Below are 24,202 nucleotides of genomic sequence, written 5' to 3' on the forward strand. Positions count from 1 at the left end.
ACTGTTCGCCCCTGACTCTCTCACGGTTATTCATTGATCTTTCCGTATCGTCCACAACGTTCAAGAAGTCGTGCTGACCTGACTTCTTCTACATAGACCCGTGCCAGCCCCAGCCTGGCTTCGACACCGCTTTAGACCTGTTTTCTTCTTCTTCATCTTCTTCATCTTCTCATCTTCCAATTGCCACTCCGGCCTCGTCTAATTTGGCATCATTCTTCGCATTGTCTTCGCCTGCCACATTACCGTCGGTTTTGATCGGTTTATTCCAAAACACCACAGACCGCCTGGCTACTAAACTTGCCACCGGTACGCCGGCGAACGTTTTGCAGAAGTGTGCCGGTGATATTTCTCGCGTGCGTGACGCTATTCTTCTTGCCCTTCCCCCAGAGTATTCTTCTTCCAAATCCCTGGCCATTGCCGCTCTCTCCATAACTGCACTCGCAAGTCTTGCAATGTTGAAGTTTTTTGGATACGGATCAGATCAAGAAAACGAGTCTGATGAGCCAGACTTTGTTTTGGTAAAGCACAACAAGCGTTTCATCAAAGTTGAGTTCAAAAAGCCGGGCGATATTCGCAATGGAAATGCCACCGTCGGCGATATCAGAAACACTGTTGCGCAAGCTGTGAACCACAGCAAAGATGAAATTGTAATTGTTTTTGCTGGAAAGAAGTTGAAGGAAGATCACACAAAGCTTAAAGCCATAAAAGCAAAATCTGGATCGAAAATGCTCTGCATAATCTCCAAACCCCCGTCAGAAACACCAGCGCAACCGAACAGGCAGCAGTTTAAGAAGCCTGTTCTTCCCACGGATCCTATAGAAAGAATAGATCTTATTCTTGCCTCTACAAACAAGGAATTACTACCTTTGATTGATGAGTTTACCGCCAATCCGCCAACAACAGAATCAGCTCTTAAGGAACGTCACCATATACTATCCGAGCTAATTTTACAACGGTTATTGTCTCTTGATGAGATAAGTACTCATGAAAATCCTGAGGCTCGAAAACGACGCAAGGAAGCGGTGAATGAGTTCCACGCTTATCAGACTCGGGTAGATGGTGTCCTCGAAAATGCCAAGAATTAATTATTTTGTATTTAGAATTAGTTAGATGTACTACCCATAATTAATTATTCTATTCGTATCGTCTTATTAGCAAAGGGCTTATCGCGTTTACAAAATAGCCAACAACGTATAATTTTGCCCGCGTGCTCCATGTAATCGCCTTCTCCGCCGCCTTTTCAAAGTCATATGTGTTTTCCCTGCCCGGTGCTGTTTTGCTTTGGCAAAGATTTGTAAACTCAACAGCATTATCGGTCAAGACCGCGTCAATTTGGAGGGCAATGCACATTGCCATTGATTCTTTAGAATTCACTGTCCATACACATACGGCTTTGCCCAGTTTTTTCACCTCTCGGATGAGATCATAACCAGACCTGGAATATAATGATGGAAGCAAAATACTCATGGCAACTAAATTCGGAGTATTTAAAAACTTCTGTGCATATGAAATATTAATCCCGATATGCTAAAACGGTCGTCAGCCAACAAGATTTAAAAATGATATGTTGTGAAACTAACCATCAGCGGCAACTCAGGAATATATGTATGGCATTCCGGTAAAAATTTAAGCTGCTTAAGTAAGAATATAGCATTTAACTATGAGCATCATTTTATCATACCAACCATATTCCAAATATAATTTTAGTCTTCCAGAATTGACGATCATTTTGTACCTCGTCTAATACTCTAGCCATAGCTTCTATTATCTTGATCTCATTGTCTGCTTTGACATCGATAATCAACCACTTGCCCGCAAAGTTAGGATTTTCAACAAATAACTTGAGAAGATCTTTCAGTAGTGGCATGTTACCATAAGGCTCTTTGATCGATGTGAGATGTTCAAGATCGTGTTTATATGTCCTCTCTTTTATAAGTCCATCGGAACCAAACACGCGCTTGCCAGTAGGATCATGCGATATCACAACTTCGCCATCCTTGGACAAATGAACATCTAATACAGTTAACTTATAACACTGACGTTAGAAATATAAAAAAACCATACCTGTTTCGATCCCATCAGCTCCTAGCTCGACAGCAGCTGTCAGCCCTTTGATTGTATTTTCGACATATTGAGAGGGATACCTGTCATCTCATGAGCCAAATAATATCTTTATAATGCAAACCTACCCTCGATGCCCGATGCTAAGCGGCACTCTCTTTGTGGTGCCGTCCCCCGTCTCAAGTATTTTTGCCGCGAACGAAGTCATATCTATTGAACGATCAAATTACTCGTAGTTTCTAACTAAACCATGCAAGCTAGCCCAAAACCGGCACATTAAAACCTCCTCCTTCAGACCTGTTTATCTGACGCAATTGTGTCTAATTTCCTACTCTTTGCTGACGCATTTTCGAGATGTTGCGAGCGCGGTTTAATGACGTCAAGATAGCAGGTTAGGGCGTCGAGAATATTGCAGATTGTAGTCGCGTTGGCATCAACCAACATAAACGTTTCCCCGTAAAGCATCAGGGTGAAACTGTTATCAATCATTGGGCTCAGTGCAATTGATCTGGTCTAACCAAATCTGTAATAAATACTACCAGAATGGGAGCTGCTTCTTCGAAGCTCTCTTTCAAGCAGTCCGTGTTCCGTCTGTTTGAAGAGTCGGAGATACCTGCAAATGATCCATTCTGGAATCAGGTAAATTATGCCAATTGAATAATAAATGTCACATTGAATGCAAATACAGGCTAATAATTTAGTTTTGGGAAGTTCCTGAATCAAGCGACGATATTTTTACGTTATTCTCTAGTACCGATGTTCGCCGAACTCGTGACATTGCCATAAAAAATCTCGAACGATTAATAGTGCTAGTTATTTCAAGACTGGTATATCTGTTAAGGCATTCACAATTGCATTATTCACCTGTAGTGGCTGCTAATACGGCCAGTCAGAACGGATTGGGTCAAGTGAATAGGAATGGCTTAACAGCTACCCAAGCTACCAAGCAGACACTTAATTGCATAAGAATTGTCACCAGAGTGTTACCTTTCATTTACGAGAAGCAAGAATTGCACGAATGGGAAAGTAATTTATTTTGGGGTAATGATTTTTCTTCAATAGCCACAGAAAATGAAAAAGATGAAGATGATGACGATAGGCCGTTGGGAGCTGCGCTTATAGACACGTTAACCGATTTTCTGTTTCTTCCCGGATTTGCGATTCCTTTAGTCCAAGGACGGGACAACGGTGTTGCATATACGATTTGGGAAACTGGTATTGGCAGCACCACTCTGGTTGGCACAAACAATCAATTTGAGTCCAATAAGATTGAAATATTGCGTGCTTTATTGGTCATTGTCTCAAAGGCGATGTATAAGTCAGCCCGTATGTATTTGAATGCGTGTGAAATGTATAACATGATTAATTTTTTTTTTTTTTTTTTTTGACGGCTAGAAATTCTTCCTGTTAAAGGTGTCACGTTTACGTCATACATCGTCTGTAATCCAGACAAGCGAGTCGTGCTCGGCGTTCTCTGCTCGTTACTAAACACGGCAATGAAATATAATCCCGGCTGGAAAGTTCCGTACAACCATGTCGTATTCTCTGATCCGAGACAAGTATTAGTTACCTATGCTCTTCAGTTTCTTGTGGTTCTTATAACCTACACGATTCCTGAGGATGAAAATATCGTTGCTTTAGGTATCAATATTGATAATGTATATGAACATGGCCCAGCTGATTACGAAGTACGCAGGCACCTGCGCAACCAATATCGCTACTACTTAGCCAGGCTTCATCGACTTCCGGACCTTCAATTTCTTTCTGACGGCATTTCTCGCATGTTAAATCAACCCATGGAAGCAAATTCATCATATTTACCTGGAAGCCAACGACAGATTGAATGGACTACGGAGCTTGTTTTGTTGTCTTGGGAACTTTTGCGCCAGAATATTCGTTTCAGAAACTTTGTCATTTCGTCTGATAGAGTTCATGACTTTGTCATTCACCTCCTTTACTACGCTGATTATTATAGACTGGATCCTGCTAAAATCGGCCTTGTTCGGCTATGCATTTATATTCTACTTACAATTTCAACTGACTCTGTTTTCAGTGTAAGATTAAACAGACCATTTGATTCGCATTCGTCATTACCTGCTTGCATGCGCATCTCTGGCTGGGAGAGCTTGGGGGGCACTTATGGTGACTACTTGCTGCTTTCAATCTATGGATTTATTTTTTCTTCGAAAGGGAGATTGACGGGTCTTTATCCAACGTTGTTAGATATTCAAACCAATATTGCGCCACACATTTCGAACATCAGTCGCCTAACTTGTTCGAGACTGATTAATGTATTTGCCTTATTTTCTCAACCATTATTTTTGGTAGCTAGCGACATCAATTTCAATTTTGTGAATAAGATTTTACAAGCCATCAATGGGATGATTGCCAATAACAATCACCAATCGAATGCAAATCTCTTGTATTATATTTTTAGGTACAGGAACAAGTTTGAAGAGTTGCGAAATTTAACATTTGAGCACTGCATGGAGGAGGTAAGGTTACAACGTCGTGCCATCATGCGGACAGCAGATGTGAAGGATGAAGTTGTGATTGTACTTGATAATGATGATGACCACTCTAATGGACCTCAAGGCCCTTCCATTTTGTCGTCACCGTCTGCTCGAAAAGGTAAAGGCAAAGCTGCTGCGCTTGAGACCGACCAAAATTCACCGAGTAACTCGACATCGGCGTCTAATGAAAATGCAAAGACTGATGGTGGTTTTGTGCCAACACAGTCTTGGTTTACACTTAAACATTCTTCTTTGCCTCTGTCATTGATTGACTATCTTTTGGATTCCTTACCAGGCCATATACCAAAACTATCAAGCATGGCAACATTTCGAACTTCAGGATCTTCCTCAGCGTCGTCATCTTCATCTCCTAACAGACGAGCAGCTGATAACATTGAGGCCGAGGTACTTTCTGCATTTAGACATCTTGATGACGACCTGATCATTCCCGAATCGTATTCTCGCAGTTTCCAAGAGCCCATAAATTTTGAATGGACGGTGGCGTCAAAGAGCTGGTGTCTTTCAGTATTATGGGGTGCCATTTACGTGTCTCATGATTCTTCGTTCGAAGTCGGTGGCGGCGTGCCCGGCATTGCAGGCGGGACTAGTGCGATAGCTGGTGCCAGTGGAGGCGGCGGAATGTGGCGAGGAACGTCGATAGCATTGTTTAAAGTGCAAGAGACAAAAGCACAAGGTCCCAGTTTGTTGAGTCCCCGTGGTGCGGTCGATGCGGTTGCGAAATCGGTACTGGATCGAATTGGCGGAAATGCAACTACTCCGCAAACTAATCCAGTGTCAACTTAGAATGTTTTTTTTTTTTTTTTTTTTCATGATTTTGGTGAATTTAGGACTTATAAAATATATGAATTACTCTGCTATTTAAAAAAAAAACTTTTTTTTTCCTATACTTTTCCTTTTTGGTAAATTAAATTAATATCCGGGCACAGCAATATCTTCTAACTGCGATCAAATAAATCGTCATCATCATCTATGCCTTCACCTTCACTCTCAACCAAATCATCCTCGTTTACTTCGTCATCAAATTCAGAATCACTTTCCTCATAATCATCTTCATCATCATCTTCATCATCTTCAATGGCTTCCGAATCATCTGACAAAAGACCCTCAGCAGAGTAACCTCGTAAAATCTCATTTTTGGCTTGAGCTGTTAAAAAATTGTCAGCATCCTTGAAAAAAAAAAAAAAAAAAAATGAAGGTTTTGTTTAGAAATCATACTTGATCGATGCACAACATATCGTCCCTCAACAGTGCAGCCCACCAATCTTGACCGGTCTTCAATGACAACGCCGTTTGCTATTATACAATTATCCAAATGAACCCTAGCGTACACGTTAGCGAATTAAAAAACCTCAAAACATACAACCAAATGATCTAAAATTAACTAACCCGTCTCCAATGACCACGCCATCCATGATTACGCATCCCGATATCCTGCATTCACGACCAACCTGACAATCTGCACCAATGATACTGCGCTTGACACTTGTTTTTTCATCAATGCTTGTACCGATACCCACCAAAGAATCCCTACCGATCGCAGCGCCTTTAGCAGTAGCTATCGATGGCGGTGGGCTGTACGGCGTTTGCTTTAAGATTAGTCGGTTGGCCTCAAAATATGCCGAGATTGACTTGCTCCGAATAAAATAGTTATCTTTTGGCACGACAAACAATCCCACCGTGTCCTTGTCCGATTTGGGATGCCGCCAACTTTCGCGAGCAAGATCTCGAACCACTAATAACCATGGTTTTTTCCATTTGCCAATATCAGGTATTAATTTGCTCTCAGCAGTGGTCAAGTTTATGGTTGGCACTGCGGTCGTGGCATTGGCAGTGCCGCCAGTTGCAACAACATTAGCACCGGAACCATCCGATTCATTAAAATCGTAGTCGAGCACTCTTTGAGAAAATAAATAAATTGAAGATTCTAACAATGTTGTAGAAATTGTAGATTGCGGGTATTCCCAAAGCATCGACATTCTGACTTGCAATTGATTGTTGGCCTTTGGACGATGGTATATATCGAGAAGTCGAGGATTGGGAGCTGCAATTGGGGTATGAATTGTTAAATATGGTTCTACATCAAAATCATGTTAGTTTCTTCCTGTCCAGTCACGAGCCATTGCAAAATTAGCAGTAACAGTCCTTACTCAGCGTTTTTTTATCAATGCCATCCACCGTATTCTTATACCAAATGCCAGTCCCCACCGTTCTAACCGGTTGATTTCGGTGTGCATCAATCACCAATAGCGGGGTTAAATCTGTGATGAAATCGCAAGGCAACAGTATAAAGTCAAGCTAAAATGAAAAAATTAGATGTTTAAAACATTAATTTGCACATGCAAAATAATTACTGCTTGATACTTTTATTTTGTCACGTAATCCTCGAATTATGCCACCAGTATCGCCTTCTTGCGCAATGACTTCAATTTTCATGGACTTGTTGCTCTGCGTGGCATTGTATCCGGCGTTGATGTATTGATTGATCTGCTGCTCCGCACCGGGGCTGCATGCTACAATTGCAGCTAGTTTTAAATATGTCAACTTTTGCAAGATCTTTTTTTATCTAAAGCAAATCGAAAAATAAAATCACGATTGAAAAGAAACGTACAAGTAATGCCGCCTCGTTGGCACCATTCAAGCGCGTAATAAAGCATGGGCTTATTGGCAATAGGCAGAAGTGCCTTTGGTAACGATTGCGAAACCAAAGGCTTAAGATCTTCACCAGGTCCGCATAAAATTATAGCTTGAAAATCCATGGTCCAATATTCTCATCAACTGAGACGATCAATTATTTTTTTTTTTGTCCAAACCTGTCAAAATATATGTAATTGTGAACTTTTACTCCTGAATTTTTATGTGTAGGGCAAGGGTGAAAGTATATATATTTGCGTATTAGTTAATTAACAATTTGCAAATAGTTATCTAGGTTGAATTCATAAGCAAAAATCGGTCTTTTCAACCATTTAAATTACGTGTTTTTGATATGTATCATGCTATTTTAATTATTTTAATACTATACAGTTTTTTTTAAATGATCCCTTTTTTTCAAGATTCAACTTTTACTGACAAATCTGGCTGCTCCTTCCCTGCTTGTTTAAACTCTTCGTTCAACTCATCATGCTTAATGTCGTTATCAATGCTACTGTTGTTGTTGTTGTTGTTGTTGTTGTTGTTGTTGTTGTTGTTGTTGTTGTTGTTGTTGTTGTTGTTGTTGTTGCTGTTGTTGTCATAAAATGGAACAATCGTACCAATAGCTCGATCAACCACATGACGAACCCTGCTTCGTAATGGCTCATAAGTGCACTCGACTTGCAATGTTCGGAAATTTACTGTGGCTTCATGATCATCAATGTTAATTATTATGCCATCATCTGGATCGTCCATTGGCTTGATTGCCTTGCCAAACTGAGCGTCGAGAAAAATTAATAATTTTTCAATTTTTTCTGGGCGTTGAATTTGCCCATGATTGTGTTGCTTGGAAGAAACTATTAGAGTTAGCAATTTTAATAAGCCAAACAAAATTAAAAAAAAAATAAAAATATAACCACATACTTTTAACTGACATGGGTGATGAATCAACCGAAAGTATAATGGCAAGAACGGCATCAGCAATAGTATCCGTCAGCATTCCTCCGACCCATTCAATAACCGCAACATTCGGTTTGCACCAAACCGTGACTTCATTCATGACCTTGTAACCGATCACGCCTGCTTCATCTTTAACTTGCGTTGCAGATCCAAACATTTGATCCAAATGAAACTTGACCAATTCATTCGTGGCAGTAAGTTGAACAGTTTGTCGCTGCACTAATGACGTGGTTTTAAGACCTGAAAACTCACTTAACTCGTCAGCGGACATGATTGTCATCTCAAAGTTTTTCTGCACCAGAATGCCAGACATAATGGACATGCTTGATGATCTTGCAGCAAGTTGTCCAACAACTTTGGCAACCTTGATTCCCTCAAACGGCAGCCGCAATTCTTCACCGTTCCGTGGATTAAATACCTTGATCTCATCTGGCGTGCCTTTTCGATCCTTGTACTTGCTTAGTAACGCGTTTTTAAACCTGCCCATGTTTTTCTGTTCACCGTGCACAAGAATCACGTTGCGAGGATTCACGAGATCAATAAATTCAGCGTTTTGATGTCCGTCCACATGAGCAGCAAACGAAATTTCTTCCACCCTTAATCGGCGAGGTACTTTAATGCCACCGCCAGTGATAGACTGGATCTCGTCTGGAAGGTTCACGATTTGCTTGGCCAACGTGCCTTCCACTGAATAACCGGTGATTAATACCGTGTTCCTGCTCTCTGGTGCCCATCGTTCGAGTAATTCTCTCGAAACCCCGTTTTGCAACATGCCTGGACTGGCAACCATCACGCATGGTCCCAAGTCATCAAATCGATCCAAGTTTTTAATACTCCTGACATGCTTAAATTGAAACGGATTCGTTCGGTCGTCTCTAAATTTTTTTCGAATGTTGTCGTTCATCATGTTAATATAAGTTTGATACACGGCCAGGCATTTCCTCGCCAACGCTGACGCGTAAAAGATTGGGATGCCGTCATATTGTGGATTTTGTTGCCAGTATTCATCCAGCAACAGTAACAACTCTTGAGCGTTTCCAAGTGAAAATACCGGCAACAGGCACCTGCCGCCGTTTTTGATCGTGGTCGTGATGATGTCAACCAACCTGGCTTCCTTTTGCGCGCGAGGCTCATGAGTGGCGGTCCCGTACGTGGACTCCGTGATTATGATGTCCGGACGTTGTGATGGCACTTCGGCAACGTTTAAATGCCTGTCTTCCTCCCTGGAATAGTCACCTGTAAACAAGATCTTGATGCCGCCGATTTCAATGAAGTACATTGCCGCTCCTAGCACATGGCCGGCATGGTATGCAGTAAATTTGACACCGTCGACCTCGGTAGTAGAATGGTAATCCACGGTTTCAATCTTTTCAAACGACAGGTTGAGATCTTCGTCTGTATATAGCGTGGTTGAATCTAATGATGAAATTGTACTAAAAATATTTAAAAAATAAAATTAAAGTTGTTTCAGTTAAAACAAGAATTGTATGCGGGATCAAAAATAAATAAAATTAAAAATACCTGACTCTCACGTAGTCACTAAGCAACCACCTATAGATCGCCTTGGTCGGATGGGTCATGAACACGCGGCCTTTAAATTCCGTATGGGTCATTAAGTAAGGTAGCGACGCGGCATGATCTAAATGAAAACTAAACAGTGTTAGAGATTTCAAGTATTTCTAATCTGTCCAATACATAAACACTTACTGGCTGATGAGCAAGATGTCGATAGTTGAAAGGTCGTATTCATCGTAGAACGGTAAAGCTGCAAGACCGTTTACGGCAGGATGCACGCCAGCATCAAGCTGCACAAGTATTAACATCGCTATAATCATTTTTTTTTCCTCTAGAGGCAAACTACCATTATGTTTTTCCCCTTGTACTTAATAATATGACAACTTCGTCCGACTTCATTTCCCCCGCCCAAGCAAAAGAACTCCAACGAGTCTGAAGGTTCGATCTACACAAGGAATTTGGTTAGTTTTCCCCAATAAAAAAAACCCCTTGTGTATATCAATGATAAAAAGCATGCATACCAAATTAACATTGGCACTCATATTGTCAAGTTGAGTTCGAAATGCCCTCGTAATTTCAAAATCTCCAGAGATTTCAATCTAAAGTTGCTTGCTCGAAACTCCCAACCAACGAAGAACGTGACAGCGCTGAACAGTGAGTTTGTGCTTTTAATATTAAAAAAAAAAAATTAAATAAATGTTATAAGAGATACAATTTTTGGTATCTTTAAAAAACTAAATTATCTGGTTTAAATTCGAATAAGCATTTTATCTGGTGGTCATCGCAAGTAGCCAGTTTAAGCGGATGCCAACGTGCCCGTGCAAAAGAAGAAACCCTAATACACAACGCGTCCTGGCTGGGTTGGGGCTTAAAAAAAGAACGAGCGAGTGTTGAAAACCTGGCTGGACTTAATCCTTCTTTGAATTCATTTCCACGAAGATAATCTAGCTGCAGACTAGTTTTTTCTATATAAACGTGAGTACTATTTTCAAAGCAAGAAATAAAATGCTATTATTATTCTTTTTTTGGTTTGATCTTGCTTTATGCCATACCGAGCATATTTTTTTTTTTATATTAGCGCGGGAGCAGGAGGGCAAAAAGGGCAATGTGGAAATCTAATTGTTGTTTGCATTACGTTTAGAGAGATTATTCAAAATAATTAAATGTCAACCGCAGTAGAGAGCGTGCCAGGTTCGACCGACCAACCGGTCGTTCAGCCAGAAACCGTTCCAGTTGCCGCTGCAGTCGAACAATCCGGAGAACCTATTCCAACCAAGCAGGCTGGACCTGAGGTCAGTGCTGCATCTGATGAGGCTTCCGCAGAACAATCGGCCGTGCCAGAAATCCAAACCGTGTTTGATTCGACCGAAGAATTTACTGTTAAGCACCCGTTGAAGAGCAAGTGGACGTATGTTTTGATTTGACAAAAGTCTTTCTTTCTTTTTTTTTTTTTTTTTTTTCGGTTGAACGATTTGTTTTTTGCAAATGTATGCTTACCATGAAATTATTTTTTGTTTAAAATCATATGCAGACTTTGGTACACGAAACCAGTGGTTCAAGGTGATAAGGTGAGCATCCAGGTCTTTCGAAACGCAATAAGTTTTTTTTTGGGATTTGTCTAACCAAAGCCGATTGTTTGGAATAAAATTAACAGACCGATTGGAGTGAACTGTTGAAGCAAATTGTCACGTTCGACACAGTTGAAGAATTTTGGGGTGTTTATAATAATATTCCAAAGGCATCCGAATTACCATTAAAATCGGATTATAATCTTTTCAAGCCAGGTATCAGGCCCGAATGGGAAGATGAGCAGAACAAGAAAGGTGGAAAATGGGCGTATCAGTTTAGAGAGAAAAGTTCGACTGATATTGACAGGTTATGGTTAAACACTGTAAGTTTGGAAAATTTTTATGATGCGAAATTTGGCGGAAAAGGGTTTTCTAATTTATTTATGTGTTTTTTTATTTAACCTGGAATAGCTTCTTGCCACGATCGGAGGAACATTACAAGAGGAAGGACAAGAAGATGAAATCACTGGTGTGGTCGTAACTATTCGAAAAGCGCATTACAGAATTTCAATTTGGACAAAGTCTGACAACAAGGAAGATGTATTGAAGCCGATCGGGTATGTATTCTTAACGAAAGAAATAAAACAAAAAAAGAGGTCAAAGCTAACATTTTGATTGATTATAGTCGACGATTTAAGGAAATCCTTGGTCTTGCTAACCATGAAAAGGTCGAATTCGCATCTCACAGTGATTCTGCCAGTGTCGGATCAAGCCGGGCAAGATCGACTTATAAAATTTAAATAAAAAAATAAAGAAAAGAAATACATATATATAAGGTTGATGACCGACTTTCTACCCTTAGTTTAATAAATGCAGCATTATGAGGTTTTCTTTTTTTTTTTTTTTTTTTTTTCAATCGATTTGTTCATTTGTATTTTTTATTATGGGTATTTCTTTGTATAATTTCTTTTGGGAATTAAAAAAAAAGTGGGTTTACACATTCATTATAAAAAAAAAGGAAAGGAAGCTATTTATTTATTTATTTTTTTTTGCAATGTTCGGGGTAATAAGTTGCTTGTTTTTCTTTTTTTTGTTTTGTACTGATATAATTTATTTTGACTTTTCAAATGTGTTATAAGTTTTTTCTTTCCCCCTCCCTTGTTATTGTTAACACGCTTCTTTTTTTTTTTTTTTCCTTTTTGCAATCGCTTTTGTGTGTACTGGCAATGTCGTTTATCTTTTAAAATGAAAAATTTAAATATAAATTGAATGCCATCAATATGGAAAGTCAGCAGTATGTTGATCATTGTGATGTTTGAGCGGGGAAGGATTTTATATAATCAAACCTTGCGTAATTAGTTATACATCATTGTATATGTCCATCCATTTGCGCCAACACTGCCCATCAAAGTTATAAAATTAAGGGCTATATAGATCTCTATTAGTTTTTTATTTTTTTTATTTCACAGAAATGACAGCTTATGAACTTCACATATGGGGACCGGTCGCCGGCTTGCCATCGTTTGATCCGGATTGCCTGGTGGCATTGTTATATCTTCAATTTTCAAGCCAAACTTCCAACCATGCAACCAATTACGTTGTGATTCCGAGTTCGAATCCGTTATTATCACCCGATTGTATGTTTTGCTAAACCCTCTGCCCCTACACATACTCACAAAAAAAATAAAAATTGCTTGCTTTCAATTGTTGCTTACTTTTCTGGGGGTTTTAATCAGATAGGTTGCCATTTATCAGGGACGCCGATTCCGGCCATGTTATAGCATCAGGCATTTATCAAGTTTTGCGACATTTTAAATCATTTGTTTATGATTTAGATCAACACCTTGACCAGCCATCACTCGGCGCGAGCAGCACGGCAGTAGCATCATATGTTAATCAACACCTGGTCGTGTTGTCGAGCTACATTCAGCGCGTGCACGTTGTCAACTACCGGTCCTTGTTTCGACCGGCCGTGGCACGATTGGCGCCGGGATTGCCGTGGCAATACCTGGTGCCCGTGTGGTTGCTAACCGCGGCCAAGGACCGCATCGCTCACGTGCACGACGTGGATGCGGAATTGGACAAGGCAATCAACGACCAAAAAAAGCAAAAATCTGCAAGCGGCGACCAGTTTGCAGGCATAAATTTTTTTTTCATGAAACCGGGTTCGCAAGTGCCAAAACCAAATCAGGATATTCCGGATTCGATTATTGAGCAAGTTAAGAAACGAACCGCTGGTGGTGCGACCGAGTATACGGCCGTGATTAAGATGTTGAACCTGGCCACGGACGCATACGCACATTTGGAACAACAGTTTAGCAAACCTGGCCATGACGAAGACAATGGGAACGATGAAGAAAGGCAAGGAAACTCGCCAAGTACTGATGATTCATCATCATCATCATCGTCATCATCTTTGTTGTACATTTTTGGCAACCGGGCATCCGTGGCTGATCTTTTCTTGATTGCTCATTTGGCAATCGAATCGCAATTAGACTATGACGTGCCTTTTTTAAACGACCTGCTAGCTGCTAGGTTCCCAATCTTGCTAGCGTATGTTGGCCGTCACGTTTCATTGCTAAGCAATATTGGCCGGCAACGTGAGATCCGGTTTGGCCCGGTCGATGATAAGGATGTATATAGTTTACGGAATTACGTGAGATGGAAGACAGGATAAAAAAAATAATTGGGCATGTATATAGAAACTCTTAAACGGAAAAAAGGTGCATCACTTAGGTTGTACATTAAGACAGTACGCAGGTATACCTTGGAAACTAAGGATAAACACTTGATCATTATGCCGTACGGGCACCTAGCGAATCAATAGTACGAGCCTGTCGAACCAACTGGCGGTCACAATTGCCTGCAACGTTTGTCCTAAACAGAAAACCTATATAGATAAACGTGAGCCGCAAATTGTGGGGCTTGATTCTGAAATTGACTCTCACCACATTCCCTGTCAAGGAAAGAACAACATTGAAACAAAACAGAGAAACGTAAAAAGCCAATTCCAATTAATTTTTTTTTTTTTTTTACAAGAACATAAGAAAATCAACTAAGCTTGCTTGGAAAAGAAAGGAGAAAATGCCACCAACGCAAGAAGAAGGAAAAGGGGGAGGAGGGCATGCGATTAGGTCGTTGCTCGATACGGATTTGTACAAGCTCACCATGCAGGCTGCCGTGTTGGATCATTATCCTACCACTCGTGAGTAAATTTTTTATTAGTTTTAATTGGTTTATTTGATAGGCAAATAAATTAAAAAAAAAAGACATTATGAAAATATAACGGAATTGGAACTGGATTGGAAATTAATTGATTTATAGATGTAACGTACAAATTCAGCAACCGGACGCCGGAAAAGAAATTTAACCACGAAGCTGTGAATTGGTTACGACAAGAGATTGAAAGTACATATACATATACATTTTGCTTTTTTTTGTCTTTTTTTTGTCTTTTTTTTGTCTTTTTTTTTTTTTTTTTTTTTGGTTTCAAGTTTTAATTTGTGGTTGATTTCTAATTTGAATTGATTAATGGGCATATAGGTCTTGGATCTTTACGATTTTCTAATGATGAGATTTCGTACCTGCGTGCGAACGTGCCACAATTGCCCGATCGGTATTTAAAATATTTGACATCGTTCAAGTTAACACCAAGCGAGCAGGTCAGGCTCAGGTTTGAACCTGCGTCAAAGCTGTCATCGTCACCTGGTGGTGGTGCCGAATTGCAAATTGAAATTGCCGGCTTATGGGTGGAGACAATACTGTATGAAATCCCGGTACTGGCATTAGTTTCTGAAGCTTTTTTCAAATTTGTGGATACGGATTGGGACCTGCGTGATCAGCAATCAAGAGCTTGCTCAAAGGCCACGCGGTTGCTGCAATCCGGTTGCTCGTTTTCTGAATTCGGTACGCGCCGGCGGCGATCGTTTGATACGCAGGAATTGGTCATGCGAGGCTTACTAGATGCACAAACCCAACAAAAAAAGCAAGGTGGTCATGAAATCGCAACAGGCTCGTTCCGTGGCACGTCCAACGTTTTTTTCGCTCGCAAGTACGACCTGCCAGCGATCGGCACAGTCGCGCACGAATGGATGATGGGCATCGCGGCCGTGCATGAAGATTACGATGCCGCAAACACGATAGCGTTACAACAATGGCGGCAAACCATGACCGACAAGTTCGTGGGCGTGGCCTTGACCGACACGTTCGGCACCGACGTTTTCTTGCGCGCGTTTGCTGCCCATGATGACCTTGCAAGAGTGTATGCTGGCGTCAGGCAAGATTCAGGTGATCCGGTACGGTTCATTAACCGGATCGCAAATTTTTATGATGCGCTTGGGATTGCAAAGGCTGGCAAGACGATCGTGTTTAGTGACAGTCTTGACGTGCAGGCGTGCCGCAAGTACAAGGCCGCCACGGACGAGGCCGGATTGCAAAGCTCGTTTGGCGTCGGCACTTTTTTCACAAGTAAGTTTTTTTTTTTTTTTTTCATTTTTTTTTTTTAAAAAAAGCAAATTTTAAAATGTTGTCTTGATAACCAGATGATTTTTATGCGCTCACACCGCCGCATGATAAATCAACACCGCTAAACATCGTGATCAAGTTGTCATCCGCAGATGGCAAGCCGGCGATCAAGATTAGTGATAACCTGGGTAAAAACACGGGTGATCAAGCCACGGTTGACAAGGTTAAGCATGATCTCGGGTATGTGGAACGAAATTGGGAAGGTGGTGATGAAGACAAGCGATGGGATCAATCATTAAATTAAACCAATCCGATACGCAACGTAATGTAATGTAATGTATGTATATATATATACATTTGTCAAAATAAATAAATCAATATCCTGGACAATTTCATAAATATACATGATACAAAAATGAAAGTGGAAATGGAAAAATTTTAAAATACAATACAATAATCAACAAACCAATCTTACAAAAAAACTTTACAACCGGTTTTTTTTTTTTTTATTATTAAATTCCCATTTTCATTTTTTCTAAAGCTTTTTTTAATTAAAAAAAAATATAATTTATACATTCAAATTTTAAATTTTATTTTTCTTGTCATTTGTTTAAGCCTTAGTGGTGGAAGCCGCCCGCAGAGACGAAGCCCGTCTCTTTCTGATCTCAGCCTTCTTGGCCTTGTCTTCAGTCACACGTTTGGCCAACAATTGAGCGTACTCAGCCGCGGCTTCCTTTTGAGCCTCAGCTTGTCTGACCTTGAGAGCCACGCGACGACGTTGACGTTGCAGGGCCTGAGGAGTAACCAAGCGTTGAATCTTGGGAGCCTTGGTGAATGACTTGCCGTTCTTTTCAACCGTGCGACGAACAACGTACTTGCGCACGTCATCTTCCTTGGTCAAACCCCAGAACTTTCTGATCTTGGACGCACGCTTGGGTCCGAGACGCTTGGGCTGGTTCACGTCGGTCAAGCCGTTAATGTCGGCATCACCTTGCTTGACAATGGCAAGCGACAAGACGGCCAAGTCGTTTGCCACAATGCAGCCACGAACAGACTTGCGCTTGCGCTCGCCAGTGCGGCGAGGGCGGTAGCAAGAGTGGCCCTTAGCGAGCAGCAGGCGGACACGGGATGGGTGCATGACTCCCCTGCAATCGAGTTAAAATCCCACTGACAACCAAAAAAAAAAAATAACAATAATAATAAACACGTACTGCTTCATGGGGAAACCTTGCTTGTCATTACCACCAGTGATCTTGAAAATGTAACCCTTGAATTCATCACCAACGGAGTCACCTTCGACTTCTTGGCCGATGCGCTTCTCAAGAAAAACATGAGTGCGACGCTCGTCGTCGATTTCAATCAATTTTTGAGTTCCGTTTGCCGGATATGCAATGTTAAGCTAAAAAAAAGAAGAAAAATGAATTAGCACGCCGTGATGCTCCCAACTTGCTCACCCCTGCCACGCTATTATTCTTTTTTAGACCGAAACTCGTGCCATCGTCTTGTAGAAACAATGCTGGTGGAATGAAAAAAGACATGCAGAATCTGTATAATTTACCTTCATGATGAATGTGAATCTGAAGCAACTGGGGTCGGGTTGTTGGTCGTTGGTGTTGGATCTCAATGCAAATCGCGAAGTTGCCTGGCCCAGCTTTGACTGGCCTGTGCCAAAAACCACTGCTCCACCCATTCCTGCAAATCCGCAGTCACGGGCCGGTGCCTTGTGTTGGCATAAAGTTAGGGCTGTGCCCTAGTTGTGGTTAACTGCTTCGATTACCCGCCCTAACCCACAGAGCCTCGACGTGGAGCGATCAATGAATGGTCGACACGGATCTGAGGTGGGAAGAACAGTGGCCAATGCTGATATGAGAATGTATTGCTTGCAAAGTGAAACGATCGTTACATAGGGCAGTTTGACGACGCAGAGACATGTCGTGCAATCCTGTGACCGCTGCCAACGTACGAGCGTACGAACATGGAGCTCAATCGGCATCGATTTTGCTAGCTTACGACTTTCTATATCAAACATCATCACAACCGGATGTGCGAGCCACTGCGGGTTGCCTGATGTTGCAGGTGCTGGTTCAGGTTGTTTGGTTTGTTTCAGCAAGGCCGGCGTTGTCAAGGCGGCAGAATGACTGCGACGTTTCCTCGTTAGTTCAACTAATTGTATCTAGGGCGTTGAACCAACACACGGAAGTTCAGTCTGTCCGCTATTCAATAGCTCCCTGCTCAGATTTAAATGATGGCGAATTATCAGTGTTTACAACTTGAATGAGTTCTATTCTGCTTAACGAACCCAAGACTTGATTCTACATCCAGACAATAAGTTCTTTGTAGTTGCCTTGTAAAGTTTAAATAACGCCCTAGCAGTAAAGAATGCATGAAGCAAGCAGCAATTTTTTTTTTTGCGTAAATGAGAATCACGACGTGGTTGACATACTTTGTGACTTGCGGCCTGGATGTGGTCCTTAGAAAAATAAGACATTGCCGGTTTATCAGGACATTCACAATGCAGCAATACGCAGATCACTAGGCGCCTTTCGGACCATATCCATTGAAATACTCCATTTCCGAACTGGCAATCATGCCAATCCGTCACGATTTTTCAAACGAGCTCGTAGCAAAATCCATCGTTAGACCTTTGCTTACACAAATCCACCTCCTCCCCCCTTGGCTCTACCATCACGGCTGCAAATAAACACCCCTTTGAGGCTGCTGCTCAACTTGATGCACAATGGCAATTTAAGCCTACCCAAAAACCCAACGGAAACCTGCCAACATGAAATCATCCGTTGTTGCACAGAGTTGATTAAGATTAAACATCGCCGGCGCAAAGTCGTCTACTGCGACTGTGGTGCTGAGGACACCGTAACCCCATTCTATACTACGCTGCTCAACGAAATCAACACACCGACACCTGGCAGAGGTCGAGCTAGACGAGGTGAAAGATTTCCTTTAGTGATCATGATGAACTTAGTCAGGAGTTTGGATTTATGTCTCGAGGAGGTTTGCAACCATTATGGTCGCATGATGAACCTAGTCAGGAGTTTGGATTTACGTCTCAATGAGGTTTGCAACCCTTATGGTCGCCCTTGTGGACATGTTGTCGGCACATTTAAAACTTGCGCCGCTAAAGTGCTAGAGAAAAAAAAAACAGGCAACAAAAGGACTTTGGCGAACGCCTATATGCTGTAATTACCATATTGTTTTGATAGCTTTGTCCTTCGAACTATCAAAAACATAACATGTTCCCCTAACCCAAAGAGCTGAACGCGTGCAGGTAGGGTGACCGCCAGGGGGATTTGCAAATTTCATTCAACTATCGAGACAGTATACGAAACTGGAAAAAGGCAAATTTTTTATTTTTTTTTTAAAATAAACAACAATGACAACCGGATCGTTTGCGGACACGTTGTCGTCCAATCCGGATTTGTTTGCCGGCATCTTGCCCGAGGTTTATTTCAGCAAGTACCTGAGCCTGCCGTCGTCGCCGGCCCGGCCGCCGTCGTTGCGCGGCGTGCACGAGTTTCGGCATTGCACGATGCATGCGGGCGCGTTGGCTCACACGTTGGGATCCGCGGTCGTACGCATGGGTAATAGTATTGCCGTGTGTGGCATTACCGCGTACGTTGTTGACAGCGATGGTGACGACGATGACGGCGTGGCTGGCGGCTTGTTTACGAACGTGGACGCGCTGGGCCGGACCGGCCCGCCCACGCCGGAGTTGATGAGCATGTCGGAATGGATGGTTGCGACCGCGCGGTCGGTTAAGTTGTATGACCGCGAGCAACTGCGGGTTGCCGGCACGGCGCAGCAATGGCTGACGTTGCAGGCGCAGATTCAGTTGCTTGGTTCGTCTCAGCAAGGCCAACAGCAAGACGGCTACGACGTGGCGTGGGCAGCGTTGATTGCCGGGTTAAGGGCCACGAGGTTGCCGCGTGCGGTCGTGGCTGATGATGAAGAATCCCGGACGGCGGATTTTGGCACCGAGCCTGAGATCAAGTTTGACCGGGCACAGGCAAGCAGGTTGGTTTTGAACTACGCAGATGATTCGTTGCCGTGGTGTGTGAACTTTGGCGTGTGGCAACGCAGGCGGCAAGATCGTGGTGATGATGATGATGATGATGATGACGACAACGAGTTGGTTCTTGCCGATTTGGAAGGACGAGTGGAACAGGCCAGCGTGGATGGCCGGATATCGATTATTACGACCGCGAACGACAAAACGTAAGTTATTATACAAACAAGACACAAGCGCGCGGATTTTTTCTAACGGGTTTAATCATAGGATCGAGAGCATATCGGTTGCGGCGGGCAAGACCACGATTACAAAAAGACACGTGCAAAAATGCATCGAACTTGCGAGAGCCAGGGCTGGAGAATTAAACCAAATACTTGGCCAAGTAGTTAAAGAAATATAATAAAGATACATACATATTCATGTACATATATAGTAAATTAAACCTTTCCTACGTATCCGTAACGGCATTACTTGCTTGGCCCAATCATTTTCTCAGGACGAACCCATTCGTCAAATTCTTCGGACGTGAGCACGCCGAGTTCCAAGGCCGATTGCTTCAACGTTAAACCTTTCTTGTGTGCGTTCTTGGCCACTTTCGAAGCCGCGTCGTAACCAATCTTGGGGTTCAACGCGGTCACGAGCATCAGGGATTCATGCAACAATTGACCGATGCGGGTCTCGTTGGCCTTGATTCCTTGCACGCAATGAATATTAAATGACCGGGCACCATCTGCCAGCAATCGCACGGACGACAACAGGTTGCGGATCAACACGGGCTTGAAAACGTTGAGTTCAAACTGGCCGGACGCGCCAGCCACGGTGATGGCGGTGTGGTTGCCGAAAACCTGAGCAGCCACCATCGTGAGGGCCTCGTTCTGGGTCGGGTTGACCTTGCCCGGCATGATGGACGAACCGGGCTCGTTTTCAGGTAACGAAAGTTCACCGTATCCGCATCGCGGGCCCGAACCCAGGTACCTAATATCGTTCGCAATCTTGAACAGGGACGCAGCTAACGTGTTGAGCGCGCCGGATGCTTCCACGATGGCATCGTGCGCGGCCAGGGCTTCGAACTTGTTGGGCGCGGTAAAGAATTGCTCGCCGGTGAGGGCAGTGACCTGTTCGGCAATGGCCACGTCAAATCCTTGCTTCGTGTTTAATCCGGTGCCGACCGCGGTGCCGCCCTGGGCAAGGTACCGCAACCGGGGCAGGGTGGCCTTGACACGCTCAATGCCAAACTCGATCTGCGTGGCGTAGCCGGAAAATTCTTGGCCCAACGTGAGCGGCGTGGCATCTTGCAAATGCGTGCGGCCGATCTTGATGATGTGATCAAACTCGGCAGCCTTGTCGGCCACGGCCTTGTGCAGGTCTTGCAAGGCCGGGATCAGCTTGCCCGTGATCTCACGCACGGCGGCAATGTGCATGACGGTCGGGAACGTGTCGTTGGAAGATTGCGACCGGTTCACGTGATCGTTAGGATGAACTGGCTTTTTTGAACCCAACTTGCCGCCGAGCAATTCGATGGCCCGGTTCGAGATGACCTCGTTGGCGTTCATGTTTGATTGCGTGCCCGAACCGGTCTGGAACACGACCAAAGGGAAATGATCATCCAGCTTGCCGTCGGCGACTTCCTGGGCCGCCGTTTGGATGGCGGCCGATAATTCCGGCTCCAGGCCGTACTTTTCATTTACAATTGCGGCAGCCTTTTTCAAAATGCCAAACGCGTGCACGACCGGCAACGGGATGTGCTCAGCTGGGCCGCCAATGTCGAAATTTTGCTTTGAGCGTTGAGTCTGGGCGCCCCAGTACTTGTCATCAGCGACTTCAATCTCGCCAAACGCGTCGGTTTCGGTTCTCTAAACAACGATAGTTGAGGTTAGCCAAAAAAAAAAAGAAAAAGAAAAAACCATTTGATTTATTGGGGCAAATTTGATTCAAACCAAAAATTGCAAACCACAGAAAAAAAAAAGAAAGAAAAAGAGAGACATGCCATCGTGAACGGAGTAGATGAAAAAGACCGGGAAGAATAGCGGGGAAGGACGAGATGTGCGGAAAAAGATGAAGAAGAAGAGTGCGACAACGACAATGCGTGACCGGGATTGAGTTTGGCGGTGAGCAGTGAGCGGTTACCTGCACGTCTGACGACGGACGAAAGCATTGAGAGAAAAAGGTAGTGGAGTCTATATAAGTCTATAGAGATGAATATAAATTATATATTTAAATATATAATTAATTGGTATTATATTATTATCTATATGCCAAATGGGTCAATTTATTCGATTTAAAAAAGGACTCGCCGGCCCGAGGGCGAAAAAACGAGTCGTTGCAATTGGCTCCGGCCCTGGTTCCGGGCAACCCACCCCAGGACGACGGCGCATTAGAGTTTGCGCTCACTATGCAAGCACCATCGGATGGCCTGCCAAAACGGAAACTCAATTGGCCTCGTACCGTACGCACAGCACAGCAAGGTCGCTTTAAAGCTGGTGCAGGGTCAGGACCAGCACGGCCTTGATTGCCACGCCGGCGAACGAGGTCGTCAGCACCGGCTTGAAGTCCTGCTGGTCGACATCGGTATCGCCGTGGTTGTCGTGCAAGTGGGCGTGCTTGAGCACGAGGCCGCTGCGGCGGCGGCTGCCGCTTTGGTCGACTGCCGCGACGCATCGCCATCGCTGGTCCCCACGGGTGTCGGTAAACGTCGTGGCCGCCACGTCATCGTCGTCGTCGTTGTTGTTGTTGTTGTTGTTCTTGTCGTCCTTATCGTTCGTGACTGCGGCGGTGATGAACGGCCGGATCGCGTTAATGACCGCGTGCAGGCGGGCGTGGTTAAAAAACTCGAGGTCATCAGCGCATGAGAGCACGATGCGCAGCAATACTGCGTCTCGCGGGCCGGTGCGGACGTAGCGGCGGCTAGGAACGACAAGTTAGCGAACAAAAAAACAAAAAAAAACTAGCGAAGCAATGCCAACTCAACGAGTGATTGCAGTACGTACATGATGGGCATGGGCAGAGCGTGACGTGGAAAAAAAAAATAAAATAAAAAATACGAACGACGGATGTGATGGATATGTGATGAACGATTATTACATTATTCTGTATTACTAACAACTAACTAAAAAAAAAAAAAATAAAAAAAAATTTGACATGTACACCCGAGATGCTCAATCATGGAACATCGCCTTAAACCGAAAATAAAATAATAAAATAATCATTACACGGATGTGGTTACATTAAGCAGCGACCGGCTTGTCAGCAAGTCCAGCTTCCTGAAACTGTTCTGGCTCTTCCTCCTGCGGCACGTGCTCTGACGACGCGGTAGCGGCCTCTGCCTGCCATTCCGTGTCTTCTACTTGTTCGCCATGTTGTTGCTGCTGCTCTTCCTCGTCTTCGAGGTCGAACCCATGCTCGTGGGAATGGTTGATGGACAATGTCGGCTTAACAGCCGCGTTATCAAACGTCCAGTTAGCCAGCGCGTTCTCGCAGTCGATAATGATCTGCTTGGAAGCTTCGTAGCCATCGTAGGCCGGCAGGGTCTCGCCGGGCGTGACAGCCTGGTCGTCAATCAGGTCGAGCAACGAAATGCCGTAGTTTGCAATCAATGCCAATTTTTCAGAATGCTCGCGCAAGGCATCGAACTGGTACGCAAACGCGGCCTTGAGCTTTTCCCTCGTGATGTTTGACAACTGGGCCTCGGCAACGAGCGACTCGGCCTCAGCCCGGACCAGTTCTTGCTCGAGCACGACGATCTTGGGCGAGTTGGGGTCCTTGTACTTAAGCTGGGCGATCTGGTCGGTAATCTTCTGCTTGCGGTCCCTGGACGGCTGCACGGAAGCCTCAATGTTGCGCACGCTCTTGAGCGTGATGCGGTACTGGTCGTAGCGATCGATAAACTGATCTTCAAGCTCGCCGATTTCGTAAATCAGAACGCCGAGCTTGTCAGTCACGTCGGACACGTCGTCGTCACAGTCCTCGCCCCAAAGCGAGATCTGTTTGGCCACGTCGCGGCGCTCGCGCGACACGAGCTCGATCGACCGCATCACGTTCTTTTCCATCTTGACGAGCTGGGCCAGCTTGCGAGCCAGGTCGGGCGCGAACGAGCCGGCGGTGGACTTGCGGAACGTGTGTGACAGCGACGCCTTGCCAAAGAACCTGCCCGACTTTGTCGACGAGGTCGGCGGCGGCGGCGTGACTTGCTGCTGGGCAGTGGGCGCCCTGGAGTTGCGCATGGAGTATGTTCTGTGCATGACGAGGTTGGTGAAGGATAAGGATGGATGAGGATGAGGTTGGTGAGTGAGGTGAGCGATCATGTCCTCGATATTTATACCCTCGCGCTTGCCTCGAGGCGTGCACGATCGCCAGGGCAGCGACCGGTTACGTCATGGCGCAGCGCTGATCGCCTGTCTTTTGATTGCCTGTCACGTGCGCGCTCATGTCTACGGTCTACAATCGATAAACGCAATGGATCATAAGTAGTTTTTATTATTGTTCTAAACTAAACTCGGGTTAGCATTCGA

The 24,202-nt window shown here is 43.9% G+C and overlaps 12 protein-coding genes across 12 annotated transcripts; 6 read left to right on the plus strand and 6 right to left on the minus strand.

Moving 5' to 3' along the window:
• Positions 1 to 2: 2 nt before the first annotated feature.
• On the plus strand, positions 3 to 1,143 carry V1514DRAFT_324660 (uncharacterized protein). The gene has a single exon (XM_066926470.1). It carries the CDS (start codon positions 453 to 455, stop codon positions 1,083 to 1,085), a length of 633 nt encoding a protein of 210 aa, XP_066785746.1. The 5' UTR covers positions 3 to 452; the 3' UTR covers positions 1,086 to 1,143.
• V1514DRAFT_324664 (PLC-like phosphodiesterase) lies at positions 1,075 to 2,417 on the minus strand. Its single transcript, XM_066926471.1, has 5 exons — positions 2,190 to 2,417; positions 2,065 to 2,144; positions 1,682 to 2,013; positions 1,581 to 1,631; positions 1,075 to 1,527 (listed from the first exon to the last, which is right to left on the minus strand). The coding sequence occupies exons 1-5, from the start codon at positions 2,267 to 2,269 to the stop codon at positions 1,135 to 1,137; spliced, it is 936 nt and encodes a 311-aa protein (XP_066785747.1). The 5' UTR covers positions 2,270 to 2,417; the 3' UTR covers positions 1,075 to 1,134.
• Positions 2,418 to 2,505: 88 nt separating this feature from the next.
• On the plus strand, positions 2,506 to 5,450 carry V1514DRAFT_288591 (high-temperature-induced dauer-formation protein-domain-containing protein). Its single transcript, XM_066925260.1, has 3 exons — positions 2,506 to 2,700; positions 2,763 to 3,387; positions 3,457 to 5,450. The coding sequence occupies exons 1-3, from the start codon at positions 2,605 to 2,607 to the stop codon at positions 5,376 to 5,378; spliced, it is 2,643 nt and encodes an 880-aa protein (XP_066785748.1). The 5' UTR covers positions 2,506 to 2,604; the 3' UTR covers positions 5,379 to 5,450.
• V1514DRAFT_301705 (nucleotide-diphospho-sugar transferase) lies at positions 5,426 to 7,397 on the minus strand. Its single transcript, XM_066925550.1, has 6 exons — positions 7,204 to 7,397; positions 6,957 to 7,117; positions 6,743 to 6,890; positions 5,982 to 6,669; positions 5,811 to 5,914; positions 5,426 to 5,739 (listed from the first exon to the last, which is right to left on the minus strand). Exons 1-6 carry the CDS (start codon positions 7,349 to 7,351, stop codon positions 5,531 to 5,533), a joined length of 1,458 nt encoding a protein of 485 aa, XP_066785749.1. The 5' UTR covers positions 7,352 to 7,397; the 3' UTR covers positions 5,426 to 5,530.
• A 176-nt stretch (positions 7,398 to 7,573) lies between these two features.
• Positions 7,574 to 10,500, minus strand: V1514DRAFT_301709 (beta-lactamase-like protein). Its single transcript, XM_066925551.1, has 6 exons — positions 10,220 to 10,500; positions 10,045 to 10,143; positions 9,891 to 9,988; positions 9,705 to 9,833; positions 8,148 to 9,616; positions 7,574 to 8,080 (listed from the first exon to the last, which is right to left on the minus strand). The coding sequence occupies exons 1-6, from the start codon at positions 10,238 to 10,240 to the stop codon at positions 7,641 to 7,643; spliced, it is 2,256 nt and encodes a 751-aa protein (XP_066785750.1). The 5' UTR covers positions 10,241 to 10,500; the 3' UTR covers positions 7,574 to 7,640.
• Positions 10,501 to 10,624: 124 nt separating this feature from the next.
• Positions 10,625 to 12,400, plus strand: V1514DRAFT_324676 (translation initiation factor eIF 4e-like domain-containing protein). The gene is made up of 6 exons (XM_066926472.1): positions 10,625 to 10,673; positions 10,840 to 11,106; positions 11,230 to 11,266; positions 11,353 to 11,589; positions 11,678 to 11,823; positions 11,892 to 12,400. Exons 2-6 carry the CDS (start codon positions 10,862 to 10,864, stop codon positions 12,004 to 12,006), a joined length of 780 nt encoding a protein of 259 aa, XP_066785751.1. The 5' UTR covers positions 10,625 to 10,673; positions 10,840 to 10,861; the 3' UTR covers positions 12,007 to 12,400.
• On the plus strand, positions 12,311 to 13,957 carry V1514DRAFT_324678 (uncharacterized protein). Its single transcript, XM_066926473.1, has 2 exons — positions 12,311 to 12,843; positions 12,943 to 13,957. The coding sequence occupies exons 1-2, from the start codon at positions 12,678 to 12,680 to the stop codon at positions 13,881 to 13,883; spliced, it is 1,107 nt and encodes a 368-aa protein (XP_066785752.1). The 5' UTR covers positions 12,311 to 12,677; the 3' UTR covers positions 13,884 to 13,957.
• A 155-nt stretch (positions 13,958 to 14,112) lies between these two features.
• V1514DRAFT_324681 (Quinolinate phosphoribosyl transferase) lies at positions 14,113 to 16,077 on the plus strand. Its single transcript, XM_066926474.1, has 4 exons — positions 14,113 to 14,411; positions 14,531 to 14,614; positions 14,750 to 15,673; positions 15,748 to 16,077. Exons 1-4 carry the CDS (start codon positions 14,291 to 14,293, stop codon positions 15,972 to 15,974), a joined length of 1,356 nt encoding a protein of 451 aa, XP_066785753.1. The 5' UTR covers positions 14,113 to 14,290; the 3' UTR covers positions 15,975 to 16,077.
• V1514DRAFT_324683 (40S ribosomal protein eS6) lies at positions 15,980 to 17,291 on the minus strand. The gene is made up of 3 exons (XM_066926475.1): positions 17,229 to 17,291; positions 16,882 to 17,069; positions 15,980 to 16,815 (listed from the first exon to the last, which is right to left on the minus strand). The coding sequence occupies exons 1-3, from the start codon at positions 17,232 to 17,234 to the stop codon at positions 16,281 to 16,283; spliced, it is 729 nt and encodes a 242-aa protein (XP_066785754.1). The 5' UTR covers positions 17,235 to 17,291; the 3' UTR covers positions 15,980 to 16,280.
• A 1,707-nt stretch (positions 17,292 to 18,998) lies between these two features.
• On the plus strand, positions 18,999 to 20,137 carry V1514DRAFT_288608 (uncharacterized protein). Its single transcript, XM_066925261.1, has 2 exons — positions 18,999 to 19,900; positions 19,962 to 20,137. The coding sequence occupies exons 1-2, from the start codon at positions 19,059 to 19,061 to the stop codon at positions 20,092 to 20,094; spliced, it is 975 nt and encodes a 324-aa protein (XP_066785755.1). The 5' UTR covers positions 18,999 to 19,058; the 3' UTR covers positions 20,095 to 20,137.
• Positions 20,138 to 20,161: 24 nt separating this feature from the next.
• Positions 20,162 to 21,849, minus strand: V1514DRAFT_317729 (L-Aspartase-like protein; the record flags this gene model as incomplete). The annotated part of the gene is made up of 2 exons (XM_066925853.1): positions 20,162 to 21,547; positions 21,682 to 21,849. 2 exons carry the CDS (start codon positions 21,847 to 21,849, stop codon positions 20,162 to 20,164), a joined length of 1,554 nt encoding a protein of 517 aa, XP_066785756.1.
• Positions 21,850 to 22,918: 1,069 nt separating this feature from the next.
• On the minus strand, positions 22,919 to 23,932 carry V1514DRAFT_345948 (Eisosome component PIL1/LSP1; the record flags this gene model as incomplete). The annotated part of the gene is made up of 1 exon (XM_066929245.1): positions 22,919 to 23,932. One exon carries the CDS (start codon positions 23,930 to 23,932, stop codon positions 22,919 to 22,921), a length of 1,014 nt encoding a protein of 337 aa, XP_066785757.1.
• Positions 23,933 to 24,202: the final 270 nt, after the last annotated feature.

The sequence above is a fragment of the Lipomyces japonicus genome (assembly GCF_038497905.1).
Source record: "Lipomyces japonicus strain CBS 7319 unplaced genomic scaffold V1514scaffold_3, whole genome shotgun sequence".
Taxonomy (NCBI): Eukaryota; Fungi; Ascomycota; class Lipomycetes; order Lipomycetales; family Lipomycetaceae; genus Lipomyces; species Lipomyces japonicus.